Source organism: Photinus pyralis, unplaced genomic scaffold, assembly GCF_008802855.1.
Source record: "Photinus pyralis isolate 1611_PpyrPB1 unplaced genomic scaffold, Ppyr1.3 Ppyr1.4_unclustered_Scaffold8227, whole genome shotgun sequence".
NCBI lineage: Eukaryota > Metazoa > Arthropoda > Insecta > Coleoptera > Lampyridae > Photinus > Photinus pyralis.
In genome coordinates, this window is record NW_022172337.1 from 408,075 (window position 1) to 426,976 (window position 18,902).

The window sequence follows — 18,902 nt, forward strand, 5'->3', positions numbered from 1 at the left end:
TGCACACTGTTTGACAACAGAAAACCAGTACTTGGTTCAAAGAGAAATATTACATTACTGAGGGATAGGTTATGGCTCATTTTGTTTCACTGCATCAAACCAAATGACGCTTCCTTCATTATATTCTGAGGACTTGTTCCAATGTTTAATTTTTAACTATTGATCTCAATGCTACTTTGCACTGGATGGCGCATTGACCACGAAACAGATACAAAAAGTGACTTTATCTCTTTAAATGTGAATTGTATAACAGGGCCAGTAATCAAGCGGGAATTTTCTGAATATAAAACCTAATTTTTTAATTTAATCGTGTACCCCCCGAAAATTGATGTCTGAATGTTTTTCAAAAATCATTCCCACTATCAAAAATAAATCGATTTCGTCCTCAATGCACCACCCTGCTCATATACAGAGCGTCCAATTCGTGCAATATTGGACGATATGTGCCGAGAGAAGAAAAAATTCAAATATGCGAAATTGTTTGGTGCTCTAATGTGCATAAAGCAAAAATTGATAGTACTGGGTGCTTCATAAATATGGGACACAAATTTGTTATTTTAAGTTGAGCAGTTAATATATTTTATGTATCACAATAATAAAGTGTTCTAAAAATTTGACAAATTTTTTGTTGAGCATCGGGCATTTTGAAAAATTTAATATTTTTTCCAAAATCAATGTTTGCATGTGTTGATCTTTTGATTTGACAGTATTCTACAGAGCGTTTGCAATACTTTAACCAAAACTAGAAACTTGTGACAATGCACCATAGGAATTTCAATAGTAACTTTTTCATTTCTGACTATTGGCTTCCCTAATTATTTTAGATATAGTCTATTTAGGTTTTTTGTAGAGAAAAAAATTGGATAACTAACAACTGGCGCTTTTAAGAAAATCAGTGGTGTCATGGCAGTTTGATGTCAAACAATTACCTATATAATAGTAAATAATAAACGTCAAACTAATGTCAAATGTAGGCACTTTTGTTTGATTTCATAATTCCATAGCATTACCGACTTTATAAACGCGACAGTTTTTAATTTTTAAATTTTTACTGTGTCTGAATTTATAAAATAAGAAACAATAGTATGTATGGATTCGTAATTTTTTTCTCTATAAAAAACCTAAATAGACTTTATTTCTAAAATAATTAGGGAAGCGAATAATCGGAAACTAAAAAATTACTATTGAAATTCCTATGGTGCGTTTGTCAAGTCACCACCCCGTATATGACATGAGTATGTCAGATACCTAAATGTAATATTTATAGAGTTTCTTACACTTCCCCCTAATTTCTCCTAAGATTTCAACTTAAAATCAACTGAAATATCCACATTTCAATTTAACAAAATAATTATTTAGTCAGCCATGGAAACGATCATTGTATTAAATATCAAGAAATCGTTTTGATGCTGTCAATCAATCACTCACACAAAATATTTTACATTCAAAATGATTTTTTGAAAGAGGAATTGGTAAGAACGACTGTGGGCGGAAGTGACGCGAATTGTTTACTGACACGTACAGTTTGCACACACGATTTCCACCTGTAAAACATCATCTGATGTTTTGGGCACTTGAAAAATTCACGAAACGATTTTTAAAAAAACAGCAATATACTTAATTATAAATATAGAAAGAAAAAAATGAAAAATAGGTTTTCACCAGGTAACTTTAGCGCATTTTACATCAAGTGATCAAGTAACAGACAACGTACTTATATGTACAGGGTGGTTCAAATTCGAGGCTTAGCATTGGGATGTCTGTACTGGTGCGAGATACAGTGTAAGTGATGGAGGCAAAGTTGCCCCTCTTTGCCAGTAAAACTAAGTATTTGCAATTTTAAAAATTTTTTTTTAAAATTACTGAGGTACCACAAAAAATTTCGATAACACGCCAGATGTAGAAGCTACAGGCTACTACTTTGTTATTTCTTATTGGGGCCACATTGCATTCTTACAGAACGAGATAGAGGACAAAAAAAATTTTCATTTGAATGCGTCATCATAGCCATGTTCATTCAGCAAGATCTAGTTACCTGTGGATGTTTTGTTGACAAATCAAGGTAAAACTTGTGATTTTGAAATTTTTCTCGTAAATTTATATAAAAGTACAGAGTGCGACATAATTATTTTTCTTTTTTTTTGCTCTATATCTCATTCCGTAACAATCCATAACACCCATAAGAAATAAGAAAGTAGTAACCTCTGGCTTCTACATCTAGCATGCTATGGAAATTTTGATAACAGATTAAGATTCTCCGGAAAAAGTGTCCATAAGAGGTGCTAACGGGAACCGTCCATTTCCGCCCGTTTAAGTTAGGGAAAATGAAAACAGAATTTGACATTTTCAGTTTTAGGTGATATCTCAGTTAATTTCAGAGATTTTTCATAAATAAATAAATAAATTCAAAACCGTTTGTTTAGTTACAAAAAAGGGCAACTTTGCCGCCATTTAACCTACATCTGTCACCGTAGCAGAGATCCCAATGGTAAGCCACGAATTTGAACCACCCTGTACAAAGGAAAATAAGTTATGGCATAAATATTCTTATAAATCAAAAACTTTGCATTGCGCAGTCTGCGCATGTGCAAGCTGATATTGAAAATATGCGATATGCTTGTGTTTACTCGAAGCATCTGTGATTAAAATTTCATAAAAATATCTTAATAAAAAATAAAGTTAACATTGCGCAGTCTGCCCATCTTACATTAATCGTCAACATTTTTCATAGTTGAGGTGTCAGAGCTATAAGCTACCGAATGCAAAAAGAGGGCACATATCAAATATCTTGAAAACTGTAGGAGTAGTTAAGGCCTTGGACAGACGGATATCTAAAGAAAGTGGTCATAGTTGCCTCTTTCAAAAGTTGGAAAATCGGCTAAAAACGGTAGTAAGCGCAGTAAATGAAATGCATGTGGGTGTCGCTCACTAGAGCGCATTTCCGTGCCTATACGCACATAGAGTGCGCTGCACCGAAGCGACGCGGAGCGGCACTCTGTCATCTGTTATCCTAATCTTCATTTAATAATTGTGTCCTCTGATGAAGAAGATGTGTTTATAATTTCCGCTTTATGCGAAGAAACAGAAAAAGGCCGCTTTGTTGCGCTGCCAATTGGTGCTCTTCTGATAAGTGCGCGCGCTCTCATTTAAAACTTTTTTTCTCAAAATTTTTCGTTGAAATTTTTAAGAACATTTTGGTAGTTCAATTCCTATGCGTGTAAAACGGCTCTAGGCAAATATTTTTTGCTAATTAAAATGTAAATATTTCAGTTGATTTTAAGAAAGAAATTACAGAAAAGTGTAAGAAACTCGATAAATAGGTATATGATAGGCATTATAAAAAAGGTGTTTCACATTTGCAAGATTAAATATGGCTGCTTGAAGTTTCTTGTTTTGTGTACAGTATAGCAGAGACACCCTGTAGAATATCGTCAAATTTTGGAAGGATCCTGAAGTAGGTAGATTTAGAAGATTTAGGTTAAAGCATTTCAAATTACTGGAATATGTTTTTTTGTTGATACGTGCAAACAGCAATTTTTTGAAAAAATAGAACATTTCTCAAAAATTGTTAAATTTTTGCATACATGATGTTTAATAAAAAATATGCAAAACTATTAGTAATAAAATATATTGGTTCATTTAAAATACCAAAGTTTTGTCTCATACCATGTTTGTGGAGTACCCTGTACATACAAGATTACTTTTGTATTATCCACATAGAGTAGCAAACAACCTTATACACGGTGTCCATTTTTCGAGTGCCACTGTGGGGATCTCACTTATCTTAAGAGATAGGAAGTTGGTTAAATGGGGGCAAAGTTGCAAATTTCCGTGCTGAATAAGAATCTGAAAAGAAATTTGAAATATCTTCAATACTTTTGAAGATATCACAAAAAAACGAAAATTTCTGATTTTCGTTTTTAATTTTTTTATGATAAACTAATCGTAGTAGACATTTCTAATTAGCACATTATTCGGACACTTTTTAATGGAGATTTCAAATATGGCATCCTGTTTTTAATTACGTTCAAGATGACGGAGAAACACGTGGCAACTTTAGTTTTTCTTATGGGCGCCATATTGAATTTTGACATTTTGGGATTACGTCTTTTTTTCTCTTTACAACGATATATCACGCATAGTGGTTCAGTATCACATTTTTCCTAAAAATACAATTTTTCATGCTTTGGAAAAACAAAACGTTCTTTTGTTGTCAACAAAAGTTTGACAGTTTGATCCATCTGTCTGGTTGCAGCGTTGTCAGAGAAGTAGAAATTCGATTTTCATCTCAACCGCTCGCAAAATTGCCTGCTCATATTAATTGGGTCTATCACCATATTGCTGTCTACATCTTTTAAAAGAACCATATTCGCCCAAGTTTTTATGCAGCAAAGAAAAATACCTCAAACTAGGTTGTTGCCCCTCTGGATAACGCTGCAAGTATGTTGCAGCAGTCATGTGGGCATTTCGATGAGAAGTGTAGTAAATTTGGATCATATCTCTTTGATCTGCACTTGAAAAAGGCATTTTCGCATTACAACTAGCATAAACCTAAATGACACTACATGAAATAAGTCAACCCTTTGTTCACAATAAAAGAACGTTTTGTTTTTCCAAAGCACTCTTCTCAAAAAATTAAAAATTGTATTTTTAGGAAAAATGTGATACTGAACCACCATGTGTGATATATCGTTGTAAAGAGAAAAAAAGACGTAATCTCAAAATGTGAAAATTCAAAATGGCGCCCATAAGAAAAACTAAAGTTGCCACGTGTTTCTCCGTCATCTGGAGAGTTATTAAAAACAGGATGCCATATTTGAAATCTCCATTAAAAAGTGTCCGAATAATGTGTAGAAATGTCTACTACGATTAGTTTATCATTAAAAAAATAAAAACGTAAATCAGAAATTTTTGTTTTTTTGAGATATCTTCAAAACTATTGAAAATATTTGAAATGTCTTTTCAGATTCTTATTCAGCACGAAAATTGGCAACTTTGCCCCCATTAACCAACTTTGTATCTCTTAAGATAAGTGAAATCCCCATAGTGGCACTCAAAAAATGGTCACCGTGTATATTCTATTTTTTTTTATATCATCGCCATCGTCCGATATCGCATTAATTGGATTCCCTGTAAAAAAACGTTAGACCACTTAAACTATTGGTACCCATTTTGCAGCAACAAAACACATCAGACTTATTACTGTATCTATTTATTGGTTAAGTTATAAATTATAAATGTTATAAATCAGGGAGTTCTAAACTAATACAGTTCAGAATGAAAAACCAGTACACTGATAATAAAATCGCCAAAAGTTTACACAACTTTAAAACAACCGTACCACAGATTATAGACAAATTAGACGTCATTTTAAAAACAAGACTAGCACATGCGCTTAAAATTCAGTTTAAAATATAAAATAAATTATGCACATTAGTAACCTTAAATCCCTAGATGTACAGGGTGAGTTGACTCGACGATTGCACGGAGTAACTTAATGCCTTGAAGATAAGATTTTTTGATAGAGTGCTTTTGTGTTATGATATGGTCGAATATTCTCCACATTTTAAAAATATTTGGAATTATACAGGGTGCGCCCATAAAGTAGGGCGCAAAATGGTACATTTTTTTAAATAGAACCCCCTGTATTTTAATGCATTTTTGAATTCTACGTGTAATTGTACGTTTTTTTTTATTATATGGTTAATATCCGAAAGGCTAGTAGTTTTAAAGATAATTCGATTTTTAAGAAAAATTGGACATTTGCAAGCGTCAGTATATATTGTCAAAATTATTACTTAAATTTTGATTCCAGGTTTTATATCTTTTATCCAGGGTTAAGTAAAAGTCAAATAAATACATCTACTATAAAACATTAAAAAAAATAGCTTACAGGGTGTTTTTTTCTAGATCCAAAATTACAAAACTTAATATTAAAAATCTCACTTTTTTTTAATGGAACACCCTGTATATTTTTCTGTCATCTTTTAGCTCCTCCAAAAACCTTCAACTTTTGATAATAATGCAAAATGCAAAAAAGACAATTTTTATTTATCTCGTCCAAAACGAAAATCATATCGATTAATTTATTTTTCAAACAATTTATTTTAAGTCCAAAAACTGGAGAATAATTAAAAACATTTGACTACAAAGCAAATTTAATTTAACTCCTAATATCATCCAGTCAGTGATATTAGTTTCATTTTTTTTCATATTCACCTCGTTATAATGTAAAATGTAAATTAGAACTTATTTCAGATTAAAATATAAAAAGTAGAAAAACCAAGATATTTGTTTATGTTTTTACTATCAAATTTATTCTCCAGTTTTTATAGACTTAAATGAATTAATAAATATGATTTTAGGTTTGAACGAGGCAGATAAAAATTGCCTTTTTTTGCATGGCTATTATGTAAATTACATATAACTCATTTAAGATTAGAATATAAAAACCAGGAAAACCAAGATGTTTTGAAAACTATCAGATATAGGTATAGGACATTATTATCAAAAGTTGAAGGTTTTTGGAAGAGCTAAAAGATGACAGAAGTTTTGTAACTTTGGATCTAGAAAAAAACACACTGTAAGCTATTTTTTAAATGTTTAATAGTAGATGTATTTATTTGACTTTTACTTAACCCTGGATAAAAGATATAAAACCTGGAATCAAAATTTAAGTAATAATTTTTTGACAATATACTGACGCTTGCAAATGCCCAATTTTTCTTAAAAATCGAATTATCTTTTTTTCGGATATTAACCATATAATAAAAAAGACGTACAATTACACGTAGAATTCAAAAATGCAGTCAAATACAGGGGGTTCTATTTTAAAAAATGTACCATTTTGGCGCCCTACCTTGTGGGCGCACTCTGTATAATTCCAAATATTTTTAAAATGTGGAGAATATTCAACTATACAAAAGCACTCTTATCGAAAAAGCTTATCTGCAAGGCATTAAGTTACTCCGCACAATCGTTGACTCACCCTGTACAGTGAACAAAAATAAACAATATTTCCAACAAATCAAAAGTGCAAAATAATTACTTCAAGAGCTAAGCTATGTCTTCGGAAACCCCAAAATGCGTGTTTCTTCTATAATTTTTTGGTTCTTTCATACCCTCTGTCCGAGTTTATAAAACTTTATAATCTCCCACATTAAATGGCGCACCACGAAACCTTTCTTGTCGATTGTTTATTGTACTATCTACACTGTGTCTTAAATAAGGATGTCATGGGGATTTGACGATTTCGTTTTTATTTTAGCATTGGAAATGCTTATGTTTTGTATGGGTATGAATTTACCAGGTTTGCCGAGTAGAAAAGAAGACAGTGGTGTCGCATCTAGTGTTGATTGTACCGTACTCAACTGCAATCGGTAGATTCAGGAAGGGGGTTTTGTTAATTCGAATTGAAAATTCTCGCACATCGCTCGTGATAGCATTACAAGCATGTTACGACGCTTATTATTCAGAAAGTTTACGTTTGCGACACGCTTGTTTAAGATTATTCCGTGTGAATAAGGGTTTATGGCTTTATGTTTATAGATTATACGGTTATCATTTCCAATGTCTCCGATGGTTGCAAGGATTGCGAAATCTGTAAATTTTTTTCTAATGTTATTTGAACATACACAAAAAATTTAAAAAATCTCTCTCATTGCCACTTTTTGAGGTCTGCAATACACTGTTTGAGAGATTTTCAATGCAACATTTCATTTATGAGAAATCACCATGGACTTTATTTTTTATATGGCCCATAAAAAAATACACACTGTATTGAGTAGTATTTATGCGTTGTGCGTGGATGCACCATCCTGTTGAAACCAACAGTTTCAAACTATTGTATTTTTTTGTGTGCTGTACATCGTTATATTCATAATAAAAAATGCAACTGTTTCTATAGACAATACAAAAAAAGTATATGATTAAGTAAGTTAAGTTTTGTGTAGTGCGAGGTGTGGTGGTTAAGTTTTTTAGTGTACAACTGAATTTCTTCTTCTTTACTATTTACGTATAACTATGAGACATGTTGTTTTATTTACAAACACAAACATTTATTCCAAAAGAATCGACCTGCTCATAAGTCATAATACTAGATCTAAAAGTATACTACGACCAAACAAACATTGCATTTTATCAAAAGAACTACTATTTGGGATGTAAAATCTTTAATTTACTAGGCGAGGATATTAAGTATGCGAAAAACATCACTATACTTATTTAAACAAAAACTAAAAAGATTACTAATATCCATCAATCCATATACCTATGTTAAATGGATATTTTAACAAACCACAATTACTGTCTTGAATTGAATAAATGTGATACTTTATGTTGCTCTTGCAGAATATTATTATTATTACTAGGTTGAGGTGATAGAGCAATGGATGAACATTATTCAATGTGTTGAACTTCGCTTAGATTTATTTACATTATTTATATTTCTCCAAAACGAAACGTATTAAAAATCTCTCAATGCTGTCATGTAAAGCTCAAGTAGTGGAAATGAGAAAGATTCCGAAGTAAACAATTTTCAAAAATTGTTACCCATTGCGAAACATTTCTGGTGTCAACATACATACAAGTTTTTGCAAATACAAAAAAAAACAATTCTTGGCTTGCCACAAAAAATGATCAAAATTTCACATTCACTGAGTACACTCTTTACGCACAGAAGAACAAAATTATTAGACTTTACACATGACTAATGGCCGTTTGCACTGACAACTTTAAGCTGAGCTTACCTTAAGCATAGTTTACAATCCGTGGCAACCATTGTCACAATAATCGTTGCTATGGATTTTAAACTACGCTTAAGCTAAGCCTCGCTTAAATTTGTTAGTGCAAAAGGGCATGAACAAATTTATTTTATCATCGAAATTACCTAAATTACACGTGTTTTACATGTTGGAATTAAATGAAATCTTAATGTTGTTGGGCTAAAGAGTTTTATCATGCTTTAAAGGAAACCAGAAAATTTCGATTTCTTCCGAAGATATACCAGAAAAACCAAAATTTGCTGATTTCGTTTTTATTTTTTTTTATGTTATTTGAACAAATACAAAAAAAAAATAAGTAATAATTTTAGAGGGCAGAAAAAACGCGAAACCGTGGCCTAACATCAACATAATAGAATCAAATCAAATTATAAGAAGGTAGTAGATGGCGATGTGTTTGAAGATAAGCACACACAGGAAAAATATAAAAACAGCACCAAATTATTGTAAAGTAGAAATATCCAGCACTGTAAACAAAATAAATCTTTGACATTAGCAGTTAATGACACTTCCAACAGTTTAGATGGCAACAGAAACTACCAGCTTGCAAAATTCGCCACTCGTTTTATGTTTCAGCGTAATACTGACTTGTGTTTTAACCAATCACACTGAAGGTTAAAGCTTCCCTATGCTTTCTACCGCTACCTTCTGAAAATGAATACAGTATAGATTCGTTATTTGAATATTCAGAGAACCTGAGATATTAATAGCGTCAAGATCAGAACCTCCTTTGTCCCCTATTTAGAGATCGATGTTTCATCTTGGAATGAGTTTTTTTTGAAAAATTTAAGGCATGAAATTTTGTACAGTGTTTGAAACTGTAGTAAGCCACTCCCAAAATTCCATGAAGTAAATTAATAATGTAAAATAAATATTAATCAGTGCATTGTTGCTGCTAAAGGAGGTACAGTTTAACTAGGCCTACCCTGACACAATTTCTTATTCTTTTTTAATGCTTAACAGATATAATTACCTTCATTTCAGGAAGACTTTGACCCGCTTTTTTAGGTGGACGAATTCCAAGCTGTCTCGCCAACCGATTTTTAACGCTTTTTGGAACGATCACCCTTCGAACCTTTCGCTTCGCCTTCCTCCTTTTCTTCTTTCTATATTTGTGCACTCTTTGTTTAATGGCGATCTTTTCACCAGTTACCTCATCAATATCATACATAATTTTATATCGAGGTTGTTTCTTAGACTTTTTGCATTTCTTTTTCCTTTTGATAGGTTTCTTTCTGCGAGTGGTAGAAGTAACTGCATTCGATCTCGGTCGAGAAGGACGCGCGGGTCCTTCTGCATTGGATTCAACCAACTCGTCACTGGTTTCATTATTATGACGTTGTGTTACAATTCTAGTTCTAATGCGTTCATTCTGCCGCGTCCGTGGTAATCTAAAAGTAAATAAAGAGTATTAATTTCAAGCACATCAGTTCATAACATTATGGTAGGTAAATTGTACAGAACAAAAAAATCGAAAAAAATTTCCCCATTAATGGAATATCTTTGGCAATAATATTTTGCCCAAATGTCCAAAGATGTACTCGATAATTAACTATTTTAATAGCACTAACACGACCACGAAACCACCTGACTGAGAACGGGGCGTGTCGTGCCCGTGACGTCACCGGGCGAACGCGGTTATACCAGTTGTATTTAAAGCGGCTTAGTTTTCAAGGTTTATTTTGTGCTAATGTGTGATTTCGTCGTTGTTGTGAAAACTGAGAAGTGGTAGAAAAATGGAACCAGGGTTCTTACAAGCACAGAGACACAATTTGCTAAGAATTGGCTCTTTTATGCTGATAAAGTTTATTGGACGCAATCCTGACTTTGTAGGTGCTGAAATCCCTATTATCCTTGTACATATTAATAAAGCAATAAAGTTTTCCGAAAATACCGAAGACGCATTAGGGTACTACCTGAAATGGGCTAAATAAGCCGTTGAAGGCTTAAGGTATCTGCCCACTACACCGTACCGTATCATAACCGTACTATGAATGTATCAGGCACGGAAAATATACAATACTACTACTATGCCCACTAGACCGTATCAACACTGTATCACCGGGAGCATCCGCGTGTCGTATCCATACGATTCCCGTTGGCTCGGTTGTACTTGTATACAAACGTGTCAGGAAGAGGGTGCGAAACGAAAAGTCGAGGGAGAATACTGGGCATTATTTAAACCTAGTCGATGACGAAAAAAAAATGTCATATGTACTTCCGTATGTTCATCATTTCTGCGCCTGCGCGCACCGGTTTGGGACCGTCGCGTGCCGTGCACGGAGCGTATCGGCACCGTCAAAATATTCGTTGACGCTCCGTGCATGGCACGTTACGGTGCTGGTATATATATAATATTTTTTTTGCCTGGCACGTTCCTGTTACAGTCATGGTATGATACGTTGTAAAGGGTAGAGACCTTTACTTTGTCACTGATGGGATAGAAAATTGTATTTCAAACATGGCTAAGTACTCGTAATATAGTTTTATTGGTAGCATTCCAAATTATTATTTAAAATAGTTTACGGATCAGTGGGCTTCTGCCACTTAACTTGTAACTCAAAAAAGTCAAAAAGTAGTGTGAATTTTTGCCAGAACCGGAGTTATAGTGTGCATGAACGAATATTTTTCGTTAACGATCATTTAAGAGGATTTAGTGGTAGTCTGGTCGTAATAGGGGAACTAGTATATATTTATAAAGTAACCTGGTTGGGAAGGAGCGCTGTAAATCATATAGATACACACTAATTCGCTCTTTGAGACATTTTCCTAACAGATTCTAAATATGATCTTTGTTTAAATAGTCCCAAAAGCCCAAATTATATTATAAAAGGGACCTCCACAAGAGTGCCGAATTTAATTTTAAACAAGTATAAATTGTGCACAACTCTTGTGCAGATAAAGAGCATTTTTTTAAACCGAAATAGCTCTTGTTTTGACATCACCAATGGATATATTTCTTGCTGACGTCTCAATCGCCTTTTGTGAGTACCCTCTTCCAACAGTTCTTGAGGTATAAGGGAATATAAGATAAGATAAGAGGTCGAGGACTCGGTTGAAGAGGAGGGCTATGGTTGGCAGAAATTAATTCTTTTCGTTGAGACCTTTCATTAGAGTACCATGAAGGATAAAACGAGTTAAAACTATTTTTTTTAATTCTTAAAAAATGCGTTAAAAATTACTAAGTAACTAAATTCAAACGATCATCACTTCTAGACACGCTAGATGTAGAAGCTATAGGCTACTACAATCTTATTTCTTATGGGCGCCATGTTGGATTGGAGATAAAGGACAAAATTCGATATTTTACATTATAATATATTATTATCGTGGTTTATTTTCAGTTTTTGTTTTACTTTCTTATATCTTTTTAAATAACTTCAGTAAAAAATAAAAACGATTTTGCAAAATTTCGGCTTTTTCCGGATATCTCCGAAAGTAATTAGTTGGAATGTTTTCAGTTTCAAAACTGCATTTTGTAAAGCATCAAAATACGCAACTTTGCCAAATTTACCTACGTATCTCTAACACTTTCCGAGATCCCCATAGTGGCCCTCGAATTTGAATCAGCCTGTATATTAGTAAATTTCCAAAAATACATCGACGATTTTAATGACATTTCTTTTCAAATACGCTATAAACAATTGTGTAAACATGTGGAGATTATTTTTTATCATAAAACTTTTAGGTTTGTGCGCACAACCCTGAGCCAGTCGTTCAGTGTTGAATCTTTTTCTCTTGCTTTCCGCGCTTATTTATGTACGTAATTAGACGCAGCGCTTGCAACAGAATATCCTGTTCCGCATAAGGTAGACAGCCAAGAGTTGCATTTCAGCGATATTCGTATGTAACCCGAATATAACCACATTCATCATTTAATTAAATACATTTTTTGTAATCAGCATTTGAGAATTCAATGTCAATGCATGGCATAAATCAGCTTACATATTATCATTGATATGTCGGTAGATCGGTAAATACTAAGGGAAATCGAAAGTTCTACTGAAAAATCTCTAGACGGAACAACACTTACAAGTAAAAATTAAGAGGAGAGAATGTAACGATGGTGAGAAATAGCCGGAAGTCACAATCATAATACGTCCTTTGCGCTGGTCAGTTATGTTGACTTATGATAAAACAGAAGAGACGATGTCAGTTTATTGTATTACGTCACTGCCATTGCAAGCTTCTGAACGCATTGGCGGTCCTATCAGTAGAAAAGAAAATCGTAGTCTATCCCGAATTTTGGCAACAAAGTCATTAACGTCTTTTATGACTTCAAAAATAGAAAAATGCATGTTATATACAAAAAATAAGAAGTCCGATTTTACTTGTGCCCACCATTTCTCAGAACCCACAAGCCGCCACTGGTTAGGACCAGGAATAAATAACGGTAGGCACGAGATCCTTACTCCATTCTTTCGTATGAGCCGCCTATCATCGAAGTTTATACAGTTCAATGAAAAACAGTGAAGCATATACAAATACAAACAAATTTTGAAATGGGCAGTAGTTTTACTTTTATTCGAAGTGTCTACAAATGGAACTTTTTATAAATGCTTTCGTAAAAATTGTCTACAGTAGAAATTTCACACCTTCATAAATAAAACATACAGCATGCAGTGATTTTGAAACTGGTATTAGTTTTAGTTTCATTCAAAGTGCCTACATATGGTATTTCATTCAACTGCTTTCATAAATAAGAAACTTGGCATTGCGCATGCGCAAAACAACATTTTGAAAACGTCGTTAATTTTACTTATATTCGTAGTGTTTACATATAGTTTCATTGAAATATCTTCCTAAATAAAAAAGTTAGCATTGCACATGCGTTAAACCAAATTTTTGACACTGCGCATGCGCCAAATTAAAAAAAATATCGGTATGCACGGAATCCTTGAACCAAGCCTTTAAAATGAGCCCCGTATCGCCCAAATCGGTTCAGTGGTGTACTCGGTGGTGTAGAAGGAGTACGTGTGACGGACGGACGGACGACAAACTGCAGCCAATAGCGATTTTTCACTTTGAGGGAAAATACGCTAAAAATGAATTGAACGCACTTCAAAAATAGGCTGTGCATCTGAGATTAAAAGACGCAAGAAAACTATTGCACATGCTCAGACATACATTTCTTATTTGTTATTATTATTATTATTTTTAAAAACATCTAATACCATTAAATTAAAATTATTTACGTTAATACAAAGATCTGTCTTACTACAAACATGTCACATTGTATGGAAATTTTTCAATTTAAATTAAAATCTAAAGCATATTTGATATGTAAATTTTATTTTTCCTTTTTACAGCGTTAATAGTAATAATTTAAAAAAAAAATTATATAAATATCTCGAGTACAAAAAATAAGTTATGGTTGGTTATTGCCCCATCATTTATAATAGTTATACCAATCTAATTGTGGAATAATAATAATAATATAACAGTTGGTGAAAATCACGATGTTATTAACCCAGAGATGATTTTTTCGCTTAAACTTTTCTTTCGTGAATTTAATGGCAGTGTCCTTCCAGGTAATCCTTGCTTGGTCAATTTTACGTGAAATATATTTTGAAGAAATTGGCATTTAATTACCTAAACTAAATCAGGTTTTTCTACAATCGACATCCAAAAAAGTAGGCATTTGCGCTCGTATTTGACAATGCAAACCGCTCGATTGTAAAAAAAATATAAGCAATTAGATGCTGGATGGAAATCTTTGTAGCGTTGCTATATGCAATAGCAGTAGCAGCTCCAACAAATCGAAAGCAAATTGATTGCAGATTCAGTTTTTCACTTTTCCAAAAGGTAATTCCTGTATTACAAAAAGAATGGGTTATAAAGTGCAATGGAAAGGGGAACCTGAACCCAGTATATGCAATAGACTCATTTCCCGTCCGAAGACTTATGAAGATGAAATGTAAGCTATTTTGAATATAGTGTGTTTAATATTTCGTTAGCATGTTTCTTTCTATGCAATGCAGGAACTTTTCAGCACATCTATGTAAAGTACCTACCATTTTGCATTTTTTGAACTTGCTCTATTGTTGTGGCGTTAATAATTAATTTTTATGATTTGGACAAAATGGGACTCTGGGTGACGTCATTCGCGTATTTTAATACTGAACGTTTATTGGCTGAAAGTTACGAGGCAACCTACTTTCTCTATTAACCTTGATAAGTGTCGGGGTTGGTCGGTTAGCCCGCCTCGGTTCCTGTGATCCTTTAATTTACGCGCAGTCGTATATACAAAATGTAATCACTTAGTTCCTTGACCATTACTTATTACCTACCAACAACAGATTTGGAAAATTCGAAACCGTTCGCGAGTTATCATGTACAAAGACGAACGGACAGAAAGTCCAAATTATCAAAATTTAATCAGCAAGTTCCTCGACTAGTTCCTTGACAATTCTCCATCTACCTATTACCAAAAAAAAGAGAAAATTCAAAACCGTTTGCGAGTTATCTGTAAACAAGCAGACAGTTATCATCTCGCTTATCATGTACACAGACGGACGGACGGACAGAAAGTGCAACATCATGAATTTGCTTTTTGTCGCTCGTTAATCAAAAGTAAACAGAAAAGATCAGTAGATAAAAGCCACAATTTAAGGTGGAGTAACTGTGTTACCCCTCTCTGGTGAGTACTGATTTTCAGAACAGCAGGAGGGGAGGGTTAAAATAACAGTTCGTTTTCATTTTTAATGAATGGCTGCAACCGAATTTGGCTGGGATAACCAATTCGAAAAAAAAACCTATTAATGTGGAAATGCGCCTCTTGTAAATTATTTATGATTTTTTGTAACTTGGTGTCATTATTTTGTTACACCCAAACTCGCACCCAAATGAGTACTTATTTGGGACTGTGCGTTTGCTGTTTTGAGTTTTAAAGTTTGTGCCCCTGAAACATGAGCCGTTGCGGCTGATATGGGCATGTCTGGATAATATACTACCATTGTCATAAGGGTAATGATATGGTCGACCGACTAGTCAGAGAAGATTAAAAGATGCCTTTTAAAGGGCTCCAGCCGATATGTGAATTGCACATGTAATGGTGGGAAATGAAATGGAAGCCATTCTCAAAGAATTGAAAGAATCTTCGGTCAGAGAAAAGCAAAGGGTCTACTTTCCTATTTCTCCTCATGCTATTGGTCAATGCACAAGTTTCTTGGAGAATGAAGATTCCTCGAGATGCACTCATGCTAGAAAATGCTGCTCCAGGAAAATTTTGGATTAGTTCAAACATATTGAAATCATAAGAGAGTAAGACTAAAACTAAAGGGTACAATAGATCTTAAAGTCGTGGTACAGGGTTTTTGTGAAGTAGCTCTATCTATTTATTAAGCACAGAGCTAAGCCTAGCAATGAAAGCAATGCATTCACAATTGGTCAATAAATACAGAACGGAGACCCACTTACTGGGTGACAACTTCAAAGATCAGACCCTGAGCCTCGCCCTGAGCATGGGCGATTCTACCCAAAAGCTTTTCAACTCTGCCTTTTATCTCTAAGAATATGTGTACCAAATTTGGTTCCAATCTGATCAGCTGTTTAGCAGAACAAAAGAGTACAGTCAAACAGATCAACACCATCGAGATTTTTTAAATTTGGTGCTTCAAAAAGTGTATTTTCCTCAAAAAAATGAGGAGCCATTTTTTTTCGAATGCAATACCTCCCTTGCTAACGTGAAAGTGGTAAACACCATGCACATGGTATCAACATCTCAGAGTATCTTGGCCTACCTAAATTTATCTAGTGTGTGATTTATGTTTCACCTTGGAAACTATTGTTTGTTTGATGAGCGATAGCTGCACTGCACCAAGGTTAGTAGAGAGAGTAGGTTGTCTTGTAACTTTAGAGAGACGCGTCATCGAGAATCCGGAACTCCCATTTGATTAGTGTTTAAATTTTCGTTGACTTTGACAGTTATATTTGAACTGTGTAAGTACTTAATTGTCAGACAGTGCTGATGAATCTATTACGAATACTTATTATAATTCGATTGAATACTAACTGTTACTTAAGTAGGTATCAATATAGGGTATTAGATGCCGGATGGAAATCTTTGTGACGTTGTTATATGCAATAGCAGCTTCAACAAATCGAAAGCAAATGGATCGCAGATTCAGTTTTTTGCTTTTCCTAAAGGTAATTCATGGGTTATAAAGTGCAATGGAAAGGGGAACCTGAACTCTGTATGCATGCAACGTGCAGTTCCCGGCCGAAGACTATGAAGATGAAATGTAAGCTACTTTGAATAAAGTGTGTTTAATATTTCGCTAGCACGTTTCTTTCTATGCAATGCAGGAAATTTTCAGCACATCCATGTAAAGTACCCTTTCGATCCATTTTGCATTTTTTGAACGTGCCCTGTTGTCGCGTTAGTAATTAATTTTTATGATGTGGACAAAATGGGATTCTGGGTGACGTCATTCGCGTATTTTAATACTGAACGTTTATTGGCTGAAAGTTACTAAGCAACCTACTTTCTATATTAACCTTGGCACTGCACACCAAAAAATCTAAATTACTAACAAAAGCCAAATAGTTATTAAAACAAGTAAGGCCATGGATATTGTAAACCTTTGTTTAATAGAAACATATGAACCTTTCTTTATATTAGGGCTGAGGTTTGCAAAGATAAGAATTAGTGCAAGAAATGAAACAACCCAACAATTCATGAAAATTGAAGTTACCTTGGAGCTCCATGTCGTTGATTAGTGTTGACAACTGCATCTGTTTCTTCATCTCCCAAATAGAAGCTCAAGTTGACAATTTCAACCACATTGGTTGTTCTTCTGCACGATGGACAAAACCATTCTCCCTCGGGGACCTCAGTCAGAGGAGGATCGAGGCATTCTAAATGGTAAGCGAGATCGCATCCGTCACATAACAACAATCTATCCTCCTGAAGTGACGACCCACATATTTCGCAAGGAGTTAAATCTAGTTCCGGCTCATAAATATCTGCCACTATTCCGTTTGGTTCAGGTATATCGACACTTTTAATGTATTTGCCGGTATAGCTACTTCGCACGATAATTAAATCGAATTTCTTACGGTCAACTGGGCAAGTATTAACACTTTTAGCCCATTCCTGTATGCACTCCGAGCAAAAGCTGTGGTCACACGCCTCAGGTGACCCGACTTCTTGGTTTTTAAACGATGCTAAACAAATTGGACACTTCTCCGTCTGATCATCACCGCTATCAGATGATGAACTCTCCTCGTCTATCTGTATATTCTGTGAAGAAGAAGGTTTGGGAGAGTTTTCTTGGTCTGACTCGCTGCTATCATTGTCGGATTCAATTTTTGCCTTCTTCTTTACTCTTCGAACAATCTCAGAATTGGAACTTTCGGACGCCTGCTAAAAATATGCAAAAATGAAACGTGTACAATAACATTTTTGAATAAATCTTACATCTACACCTTCCTCATTATCGCTTCCATTTGAAGAATCACTATCCGATTCCGAATCTGATTCTTGTAAATACAAAGTTTTCCTTTTTCTGGGTGGATTTCCTATCGAGCTGTCACTAGAGGAATCCTCATACACAATTAGACGTTTTTGTCTAGCACTTGAATTTGGGTTCTCACTGTCCGAAGTCATATTTTTACATTAAGAAATTCAATGAAAACAAATGCTAGCTTAAAATGAAATAGGAGAATCACTATTCAAAGTGGGCACATTTTTAATCAACATTTTCGGAAAGAGATAAGTTCATGTTGAAATACTGAATGTTAATGTTCGTATAGTTTACATTTTGTTTAAAAACTGAAAAAACTGATTAAGATAATTAAGAAAATACGATTGGAAAACGTCACTTTACTTTCGTAGCACGAAAGCTACACTTGCTTTCTTTTCGACTTTTCTACTCCCACTTTTCGATCATATGGCTACGAGCGGTGTTGTCACCTCTAATCGCTTTTATACGTATCGGTTAAAATACACGTTTTGAAAGCACCAGAATCCGAATCAAACAAAATCTCGATTATGTCGGTCTGTCTGTACGCTCATTTCCGGCCAAACGGTTGGAACCTCGAGTGGTAATAATTATTTGTCTGCCAAGATGCGCTCTACAGAAAATAATTTCATTCCATCATTGAATTTATAACATGATT

General features: G+C 34.1%; 1 protein-coding gene across 2 annotated transcripts in view; it reads right to left on the reverse strand.

Moving 5' to 3' along the window:
* Positions 1 to 18,620, reverse strand: part of LOC116182975 (biorientation of chromosomes in cell division protein 1-like 1) — a 47,260-nt gene extending 28,640 nt beyond the window's left edge. Inside the window, exons 1-3 of one of the 2 annotated variants that reach the window (XM_031503554.1) lie at positions 18,202 to 18,620; positions 17,477 to 18,144; positions 9,754 to 10,171 (exon numbers count right to left, since the gene is read on the reverse strand). In XM_031503554.1, coding sequence (XP_031359414.1) covers positions 9,754 to 10,171; positions 17,477 to 18,144; positions 18,202 to 18,390 — 1,275 coding nt within the window. In that variant the 5' untranslated portion in view covers positions 18,391 to 18,620. Of the gene's footprint in view, positions 1 to 9,753; positions 10,172 to 17,476; positions 18,148 to 18,201 lie in introns of both variants that reach the window. The other variant, XM_031503553.1, reaches the window with a different exon arrangement.
* Positions 18,621 to 18,902: the final 282 nt, after the last annotated feature.